At 34.9% G+C, this 10,953-nt stretch overlaps 1 protein-coding gene and 3 pseudogenes across 1 annotated transcript; all 4 read right to left on the bottom strand.

Annotated features, from left to right (window-relative positions):
- Positions 1-1,319: 1,319 nt before the first annotated feature.
- On the bottom strand, positions 1,320-3,184 carry LOC131174128 (2-hydroxyisoflavanone dehydratase-like; annotated as a pseudogene).
- Positions 3,185-3,466: 282 nt separating this feature from the next.
- Positions 3,467-4,649, bottom strand: LOC110673171 (2-hydroxyisoflavanone dehydratase-like; annotated as a pseudogene).
- Positions 4,650-5,074: 425 nt separating this feature from the next.
- LOC110673196 (2-hydroxyisoflavanone dehydratase-like) lies at positions 5,075-7,679 on the bottom strand (annotated as a pseudogene).
- A 23-nt stretch (positions 7,680-7,702) lies between these two features.
- On the bottom strand, positions 7,703-9,077 carry LOC110673195 (2-hydroxyisoflavanone dehydratase). The gene has a single exon (XM_021836252.2). It carries the CDS (start codon positions 8,928-8,930, stop codon positions 7,956-7,958), a length of 975 nt encoding a protein of 324 aa, XP_021691944.1. The 5' UTR covers positions 8,931-9,077; the 3' UTR covers positions 7,703-7,955.
- Between the last annotated feature and the right edge of the window lie 1,876 nt (positions 9,078-10,953).

Genomic DNA, 10,953 nt, shown 5'->3' with positions numbered 1-10,953 from the left:
AGAACACTGTTGTGATATTGGGTTATGTACTTATGATATTAATTAATGAAAAATTATTATGATATTAAATAGTTTATATATGATGGGTATTAGATTGAGAGGTTTCTAGTGGTTATCGGGTGAGTTAGTTCGAATAAAAATATAATATTTTATTTTATTTTATTTGCATATTGGGCCTTAATTTTGGCCCTGGTTATGGGTTTGGGAACAATAAGACTTATTAAGGGCCTCGAGAGCTTTATGTTGGCTTAGGTTCTAGTGCCAGTCTAGCCCGTGAAATCAGGTCGTGACAATACTTTTTTAACCCAAAACCTCATTCTATTTAAAAAAAAAAAAAAAAACCTCATGTAAGAAGCTAGTTGATACCATAAAATAAAAGAGCTTCTAAATGAATGACATGTGAATCACACACATAAGAAGTCGGAAGTGTTCCTAGTATGAGAAGAGTGTAAAAGCAAAAGTACCTGTACCTATACAAAGGAGCTCATTTATTGACCCACCTAAACTTTAGAACTAAATATGCAGTATAGGCACCCAAAGTTAGAAAATCCACTAAAGATCTACATTAAACCTGAAAAAAAAATACAATTAGAGACAAATGCAAAATCCATATTTTATTTCTCCGACCCACCAGACCCACCAGTTGGCTAAAAGCCAAATTATCTTCCACTAACAGGTCGACACATACACTTACCTCGAATAAACAGATTGGATAGGCTGTTATGTCAATCCGACAAACCATTCACTGTCACAATTAACTTGTGTATATCAAAACTATCATTACGTTGAGACTCTAAAGCAAATATCATTGATTTAGATGGGTCACTTGTGGGAATTTTACACATGTCAAGTAAACACTGGCCCTCTAACTTTATAAATAGGGGTCCTCTTCAAACTGGGAGGATCAGATTTTACTTAGCTTTCATTAGGTCTCAATAGAGTTCTCACTAAAGAGAGACTACTGTAAAATCATACCGTAGTCGTACTAAGCTAAAGAATACCCATTTGTTCATATTGACCAAAATCTCTTAGCCACGCAATCATCAACCCCTAAATTATCACTAGTTAAATTGTTAAATTAGTGTGTTGCATCCAGGAACAACATACTCCCAAGAACCAATTCTCTTCGCAAGAATACTCATTCATCACATTGCCAAAAAGGGATGCTCAATTAGTAACACATGAACAAGTACCCCAATCCTGAGAAAGATGAACCTTGTCAGACCAAGATTTCATTTTTTTCCCCATAAACCCCACTTCCATAAAACCTCAACGAACAAAATTGTAGAAAATAACATTTCTGTATACCAGGAGTAAAGTGCCAGCTTAACCAGATATACGATTGAAAAGCGATTTATACATCTGTATAATACCAGCAAATGTCTAGTATTGAATTTTTATTAACAAAATTCATAAACAAGAAGAAGATTTATACCAAGTCCAACCCTGAATTCCAGCACTGCTTTACTAGCGCTCAAAGCCAACATATGTGATAGGATCAGCCATCAAAACCAAGCAATAGAAGATCGAGTCAAAAGACATCCGACCAACCAACTGGTGAGATTTTCTGACCGATCAAACAACAAGGCTGTTGAAAGCAGCAAGAAAGGCAGGTGCGGATCTCCAACGCTTCAGTAGGCTGAAATAATGGGGCAATTAAGCATACAACAGGACATTTGGGAAAGTGGCATGATCTGTACCTGATACTTTGCAAAGAAGGATAGGGTACAAGAGGGAAATCACTAGAAAGAAAGGTACACATTCTCATTGCAAGATTCCAATTATTTTATAAAAAGCTCTAAAAAACATGATCGTCAGAGTGGTTGTTGTAAGGCCGCCACACTCACTCTTTTTCATCTTGCAGGATTAATGCACTTAGATCGACCACCGTCTCAAGGACCCGCAGTAGCAACAATATGTTAGAAGCTGGTTGGTTCTGAGCACACACTAGATCCATAGCCAACATAAATGGTCTCTTATTTCTTCTCAAGCGTAAATACTCTTTTTTCCATGCCCAAACCAAGGTATGTCAGCAAAACAACAATTAATGGCAGGCTTTACCTTCGCACAATGGAATTGCTTTGAACCAAACGAAGTCCAATTTGCTTTGAACCCCATAAGTGCTACCTGTGGTTCGCCATGATAAGCGTTATAGATAAGGATACGGAGTACGCTAATATGATAAAGAGACTTAGTTAATACAGTATTTAGGATTATAATTTTCAAAAGAAAATTTTTACCTCAATAGAATTTATCATGAATTCAAAACATAATTTTATAAGACTTATATGTTTAATAAATGAGACTGGCTATATATTTTATTTTTAACGTATTATTTAATTTAATTTTAAATATATGTAAGAAAAATATGTAACTCTAAACGATGAAAAATAAAAAATTCAATAGTTATAATTAACTTTTATAAAGGTAATCACTTTTATTTTCTATATTATTTTTTTCTTTTTTAAATGTTATCTGTTTTTTTATTTATCTTTTATAGAATTCACCGTTTTGGCATGTATATGTATTGCATTTAGGTACGAAGAAAAATGGGAAAGGTAATAGAAGGTGGTAGGTAACACTATCGATGTGATGTGCCTGAAAAACGCCCAAGATTCTTACATTACTCTGCAAGCTCTCAACACTAGCTCCCATAGCTACATTATGAACTACATTGGCACCTCCACTGTCACCCTCCCATGATAAACACTCGATCAAAATCACCATGATCTGAAATCCATGGCTCTAGACCATTTGACGCTGAGTGAGAAGCGACCCATTGAAGAGCGTCCTAGCAATCATCATATGCTGCAGGGAGAGGGTGCTCTGGCAGTAGCCTGTACTCTACAGATGCAGCAAGAACTTGGGATTTAGACAATAAAGATTTGATGTAAAGATGGTGGAAAAAAGAGAAGGCATACTCTATGCAAAAAGCACCGCCATGAAAATAGACTAAAGATCGGTAGGGAGTTTTTGATTGGGTTGTGTTGGTTTTGGGAGATTGAGACTAGCAAAGATATTGAGATTTTGAGAGATGTTTATACGTCATTTGATGCGATCCCAGTCTCTGGGTCAAGGTCGGTTGAACGTGAGGTGAGCCAAGGAGGCGTTCTACTGAGCCATCATTTTTGACACGGAAAAGAGTATGGATGGCTACATCTTTGGCTGTGGAACTGGAAGCCATTATTGAAAAAAAAAAAAAAAAAAAACTTCCAGAAAAATTAAAAATTTCAGAAAGGGAAGAAAATCTGCAAATATTAAATTGGATATCTGTAGTCCATTTGCAATTTTTTTTTAAACAGCAAAGCACGGCAATTTATTTCAAAGGAAAAGTCGATTATTAATTTACAATAAAATATTAAGGATGCGGCAATTTTTGACCTCTCAATTGGAAGCCAGGATCGACCCTTCCATTCCAGGTATTATGGCTTGCTGTTTTGCAGGTAAAGTAAAAAATAAAGAATAATAATATTTAAAGATGCCAAGCAGATTTAAAAAAAAAAAACATGAAGAGGTTTGTACATAAACCTAATCTCATTTTTTTGTGCTTTTTTTTAATATATCTTTCAAAATTACAATCCATTCAGTAATCACAATAAAAAGAGAACATCCTAATTTGATAAGAAAGAAGCTAAGTGTTTGATTAAATTCTCAGAACTGAGTCCCTGAATTCATAATGTGGAAGGCATGATTCTCTCCCTCCACTTCAATCATTTCAATATCTCCTTTCCACCCACTTTTCTTCACTGCTTCATAGTAAGAAACGCCTCTATCCCTTAACATGTCCAAGGAAGCAACAGTCACTAGCAACCTAGAGCACCCAAGTTTAGCCAAGCTTGGAGCTCCTGGAGCAACTGGATTGATCAGTGGACTGTCAATACCACCAATTGCTAATGGATTGACAAAATCCCAACGCATATGGACAATTGTATTCTCACGTTCTACTATAGTCTCCGATCCTATTGGCTTTGAACCCCAAAAATATGGATGTGTAAGAAAAGCTCCTGAGATTTTAACACCACCAGGTAAGCTCTCACTGCCAGCCTGCATCACCATTTTATGCACAATATTGGCTGCTGCACTGTCACCGCCAACAAAAAGACGACCAAAATCACCTTTGTTTGATAGCCATGGCTCTTTGTTAATATCATTATGATCAAAGAGTGATAATGAGGCGACCCACCGGAGGGCATTCCAGCAATCTTCATAGGCAGCAGGAAGAAAGTGTTCAGGGGCTAGCCTGTACTCTATTGATATAGCAACAACTTTGGATTAAGAACCAGGCTGTTGAGGAATTTGGTATGGTCCGAAGAAAAGGCAGACTCGAAGCAAAAGCCCCAAGATGGGAAGTTTTTGTTGGTGGGGTGAAGTGAACATAGGAAGGAATAGTCTTGCTGAGATTGGAGGGTCTTGTGAAATGGTGATGTCTTTGGATGAGACTCCGGTTTCTGGGTCTTGGGGTGATGGGGGCACCAGTGGAGATTCGGCCAGTCTCTGGATTGATCCATCTTGTAAACACGAATGTAAGGGAGAAGCTCCCGGTCTATTTCCTTGCCACTGGAATCCATATGCAGAAGAGGAGATAAGGAAACTAAGAGAGAACAAATTTTAGCTTCAAGCCTATGGTGAAGGTGAACTAAATGCGCATTGCCAATATATATATAGGTTGTAGATGAAATTCTTGGTTGACTCAGTCTATCGTGGGTATTTTTTTTCATAACATAATTTAAACCTTTTAAATAACTTCGCATTATTCATACTTATTGTAAACGGTGTCTTGAATTCTTAACAATTAAGAATTTCTTTTCCTTGGCCTTGAAACGTAAATTCTACGTGTTTTTCAATTTTTATTTTTTTTATGATTTTGTTATCACGCCCATTAGTTTAAATAAATATTTGTTCTGCTGTGACTTATTTTAACATTTATCTATAATTATATAAATAAGAAAAAATAATAAAAAAATTAATTCATTATTTATAAATTATAATGAATTGTTCATTCAAACTGTGTATAATGAAGTCAAAAAAAGGTTTCTGGCGTCTATGAATTTACAAACAAAACTGTTTTGCATAATAAACCAAACAAGTGGGAAATGTTTTACTGTTTCTCCATAAAAAAGTTTTGGACTTATGGAGGCAAGTTCTTGTTCATGTATGTTTTGTGATCAATAACTTGTTGGTTTAGTTGTTGAGAGGAGTTTTGAGAGTTCATAATTGGTCTAGTGGTTTGTTGGTCCTTCTTGGTGGTCTTCCATCCTAAGCACTGCTTCCAGATTAGGCACCAAAATGTCTACATTGTATTTCAACGATTGAACATGAACAATATGCTGTTCAGAGACAGATAGAGATGCATAACAATGCAAAGAGGACTATGGCTATGAAGCCAAAATTGGATCACTATATATGGTCCCAAAACATGAAAACAAATGGATACAGGAGAAGCAAAACACTTAGCCCAGCCATTGACGTTGGGAAAGCGATTGAAAACGAGGCTAAACTCGGATATTATGTTTAAAAAATTAATCAAAAAGAAAAAAGGAATGGAGCTGAAAATGAATTTCAACAAGGATAAAATCAAAGCTTCACATTAACACAACAAAAAAAAATAATTCATTGTTCAAAAATAGGTGACACAAACGTAAGAAAATAGATTTTTCTCTTTCTCTCAACTCTTGGACATGCTTTCTCTCCTCACACAGCACACTCAAGCCTCCAACACCTTAGCTTTTATTTGAGAGGAGATTTTTTTAAAGTAATGAGAGGGTTTTCAAAATTTAAAAATCTTAAATTTGTGTTTAAGATTGTATAAGATTTTAGAAAACCTCCAAAAACTTTCTTTTTTAACCCACCAAATTGGTGAGTTAATAAAATGTTTTCTTTAAAACCTCCAAATACCTTTAAAAAATTTTCCTTCCCTCACTTTAATTTACGCATCTTCAAGTCAACACTTAACACCAAAAAAATTTCCTACATCTTCAAATATGAGAAATCACTTCTTTTCAAGAAATCATATTACATCAAAATTTATGCAGAAAAATACCTCAACTCCAATAAAAAGCATGAACCTTGAACCATCTGTTGGAAACTGCAGCATTCAGCAAGCTGGCACATTTTTTTTTATATAAATTAATAATTAGATCTCATTCTGTCAAGCAGTGGAGAAAGTTGTACTACTTTCAAGGAGATAAAAAAAACTCAAAATGAAAGGAAATGAAAAATCTCGATTCACTTGGGAAGAAAAGAAGCCAAGCGTTTGATCAAGTGCTTGGCATTCTTTGTTTTATAATTGAAAATATGGAAGGTATGATCCTCTCCTTCCACTTCGATCAGCTCCACCGCCCCTTTCCACCCACTTTCCTTCACTGCATTATAATACAAAGTACTCCTCTCCCTCAGTTCATCCTTTTCAGCAACGCTCAACAGCAAACGAGAGCCCCCAAGTCCTGCCAAGCTTGGAGCTCCTTCAACTACAGGATTTATCATTGGATTATCAATTCCACCCGGTGCGGATGGATAAAGAAATGAGCAAACCCTGTATGGAAAATGTTGCTCGCTATCTATGCTAGATTCTGAGCCTACTGGCTTTGAACCCCAGAAGTAAGGATGGGTGAGATAAGTACCCAAAAGCTTAACATCACCGTTCAGGCCTTCACTGCCGACTCGCATTGCCATGTTATGGGAAATATTGGCTCCTGCGCTATCCCCACCAATAAAGAATCGCTTGAAATCTCCATGATTCGATATCAATGGCTCTGCATTGTCCACGCCATTTTTGACAGAGTGCGACGCCACACACTGAAGGGCTAGCCAGCAATCTTCAAAAGCGATAGGGAGAGGATATTCAGGGGCTAACCTGTACTCTACTGAGATAGCAACGACTTTGGCTAGAGAAACCAAGCTGTTCATGTATTTGATTTCGGTTAGGGAGAAGGCTGACTCAATGCAGAAGCCTCCACCATGGAAGTAGACCAAGATGGGAAGTTTCTGGTTGGGTGCAGTGAGCCTGGGGAGACAGTCTAGCTGAGATAGGTGGGTCCTGTGAGATGGTGATTTCTTTCGATGAGACTCCAGTTTCTGGGTCTTCATCCAGTGATGGAGGCACGATTGGAGCTCCCAATAATCGCTCTACTGATCCATCATTGAAGACCCGGAGGAAAGGGAGAAGCTCAGCGGCTACTTCCTTGGCAATGGAACCCATGAAACAGTATCAGAGAAGAAATCGATGAAGCTAAGCAATGGAAGAATTGATGATCTAGATGCACCTCGTTGCCAGGCGTAGCGATATAAATTATAGAGCAGTTTTGAGCAACTAATAGTATACCGTAACCATAAATCTGAAAACTGAGGTGCTTTAATAATCTAATTTTGAAGATTAGATGAAGTCATAAAATCATGGTTAATTGGTTATCCACAATCCGAATTGATTGGCATTGCTAGACAAATTCTTCAATTTATTTAGGTAAATTGAGTTGAATTTGAAAGGTTGTTGAGTCTGTTCTTTTTTTTTTTTTTTTTAATTTTTAATTTGAAAGGATGTTTAATTAAACCCTTAGCAGCATAAGATTGAGCATTTTTATATCATTGTCTGAGACAAAAATTTCAAGGCTCCAGAGGTCTTATTTCCTGGCGCGCCAGAGTTAGCAATACATCAAAGGGTTGAATACTGGATAGTTTTTTTCTTTTGGTACATAGGAAAGAAACATGAGAAGAAGAAAGAAGTACTTGTGTTTCTGAGAGAGAATATTGCACGATTAAAATGAAAAGGAGAATTAAAGATCACAAAGATAAAATGCATCCTAATAACTACCACACTAAATTTCAACCACAATCAGATTCCAAGCAGAAGGAAGGGAATAACAGAAAACAGGCACGTATAATATAAAGAAAACGGGAAATTGTCTAGCGTCTATGCTTATTTGTTGACATACCCTGCCTCCGAATAGCCCAAGAATCTGTTACTTTAGCAGAAAAGAAGCCAAGCGTTTGATCAAATTCTTAGCACTCTCGGTCTCACAATTCAGAATATGGAAAGCATGACCTTCTCCCTCTACATCAATGAGTTCCACTTCTCCTTTCCATCCACTTTCCTTCACTGCTTTATGGTACAAAATACCCCTATCCCTCAACAAATCCTTTTCAGCAACACTGACTAGCAACTGGGAACACCCAAGTCCACCCAAGTTTGGAGCTCCTGAAGCAACCGGATTCATCATTGGATTGTCAATGCCACCGGGAGCCGACGGATATACCATAGCCCAAAGCGTGTATGTTATCTGCTTCTCGCGTTCTACTCTATATTCTGACCCTACTGGTTCTGCGCCCCAGAAGAAAGGGTGGGTGAGATAAGCACCGAAAATCTTGACATCTCCAGGCAAGGCTTCAGTGCTAGCTCGCATGAGTATATTGTGAGCAATATTGGCCCCTGCGCTATCACCACCAATATAAAGTCTCCCAAGATCACCATAATTTGATATCCATGGGTCTTTATTATTGATTCCCTTTTCGATAGAGTGTGATGCAACCCATTGAAGGGCAGCCCAACAGTCTTCATAAGCAATCGGGAGAAGATGTTCGGGGGCTAACCTGTACTCTACTGAGATAGCAACGACTTTGGCTTGAGAAATCAAGCTGTTCATGTATTTGGTTTCGTTTAAGGAGAAGGCAGAATCGATGCAGAAGCCTCCACCATGGAAGTAGACCAAGATAGGGAGTACCTGCTGGGTGGGTTCAGTGAGCTTTGGAAGGTAGAGTCTTGCTGAGATGGGAGGGTTCTGTGAGATGGTGATGTCCTTGGATGAGACACCGGTTTCTGGGTCTTGAGATGACGGAGGCACGATTGGAGCTCCCATTAGTCGTTCCACAGAGCCATCCTTGTAAATTCTGACAAAAGGGGCTATCTCAACCTCTACTTCCTTGTCAATGGAACCCATTAATATGCCTAAGAAAGATCTCAAAGTATAAGGTACAAGAATCGATGATCAATTAGCAAGTGCTGCCGAGAAATTTATAGTCGCTGATCAGCTCGCACTTCTGACCATCTTGAAAATATCAGCGTTTTCAACACCAAGCAAGTCGGTAACCTGTCCGTTAATCAGTTTAACTCGGGTTAAAAATCGATCCAACGAAATTTTAAAAATTAATATTTTTTAAAATAAAAATTAAAATAAAAATTGTAAAAAAATTAAGTAATGAACTAAGCAGAACAAATCAACCCTATTTCTAGACCTAATATAAATATATAATTTATACAATTTTATTATTTATGTTATATTTTAAATTTAATTATTAATTTAGATAAAAAAAATTTTTAATTTAGATGAAAATAAATTTTCATTTTTTCAACTGATTAAATTGAAGATTGAGGAGATTTTATTATTTTACCTTTCATTATTATAGTTTTATTTATTTTATAAAATTTTCTCTAATTCTGTCCAAATATATTCTCAGAAATTAAGAAAATAGTTTATAAAAAATGATTAATTATAACTAGGAGTTAAGAGAAAATTTTGATTAAAATTAATAAAATTATATTATTATTTTTTATTTTTATATTTAATAATTAATTTAATAATTATTTTTATTAAATATTTTCACTTCAAATTATTATATAAATATTTAACTATTAAATGCTAATAAAATAACTAACCACTAGCCTGAGGCGTCACCTTCTTCAATCTCGATCTCCGGTCAAAATAAGGTGCTTTGAGGCAACCACTTTCTTTTTAAAATAAGAGCTTCAGGTGAATGCCCCACCGCCAAACAAATGCAGTTGACATTTCATAATTCATGCCTTAGACAATAATTTAGATGAAACTAAATTTATGATAAACTATAAAAATATTAATACTAGGCAAATTTATATGTTTTGGGTGTTTGTTTTCTGTAGTCGTTAACGGCCCACAAAACGACATGTTAATGAAATTTTCTTACTATCATATATAGGAATAACAAAAACAAATAAGGTATCTAAATTCAAATTAAATTAATAATTATAATATTCAAACCCATATTAAATTTAATTAAAATTCTTTCTAAATTAATCTCAAAAAATACATTCTAAATTTTTTAATACCCATTTCAAATTAATTTTTTATTATCCTAATACATTCTATAATTTTATATATTTTAATTAACAATACATAAAAATATATTTTTATTAACCATCTATATTGTAATTTTTTTTTAATTTTTAAAAATTTTAATTTTATTTATTTAAATATAATATTCAAAAATTTATAATTATTACTATAAATATATATTTTATATTTAATTAATTATTTATATAAATAAATTTAAATAATAAATACTTACTATATAAAATTTAAATTTAATTAAATATTATTTAAAATTCATATAATTATATCTTAAATTTATAATAAATTAAATCAAAATAAAAGTTTTCATTATTTAAATTCAATTCAATTGACTGGTCATCGCGATCCTTAATCGGAGGCAAAGTATTCTCGAGTTGTTGGTTGGATGTAATTTGAAGAGAAATTATTATGTGTATATATTATTTTTTATAATTATATAAAATTTACTTTTTCACGTTATAAGAATAATAAAAAAATGGGCACTGCATCAAAAATATTTTACAGCCTTCCGTGATTTGTGACACGAAATTCGAAGAGTACTACAACGCTTGATCATTGGAGGATATATCCGTTGCCAGGATAATGACTACTATAATTATTCGTAAGATAAGACAATCTGTTCAGACAAAAAAAAAATTACCAATTACCACCCGACACATTCACACAACATATATATATTTTTTTTGAGAACCACTCAATATATTAATTAGTTTTCTTGAAGCAAACGTTCATAGAGATGCGACGTTGCTTGAGTATGACAAGTTTCCCTGCTGTTGTTGAATTTCTCTGAAATGCAAAACTAGCCCACGTTGCCCCCGAGGCAATGGAAACGCATCGGTTTGCAATTCAAAAAAATAAA

Source organism: Hevea brasiliensis, chromosome 15 (assembly GCF_030052815.1).
Source record: "Hevea brasiliensis isolate MT/VB/25A 57/8 chromosome 15, ASM3005281v1, whole genome shotgun sequence".
In the NCBI taxonomy this organism is placed as follows: Eukaryota; Viridiplantae; Streptophyta; class Magnoliopsida; order Malpighiales; family Euphorbiaceae; genus Hevea; species Hevea brasiliensis.
This window is presented reverse-complemented; position numbering and strand designations above follow the sequence as displayed.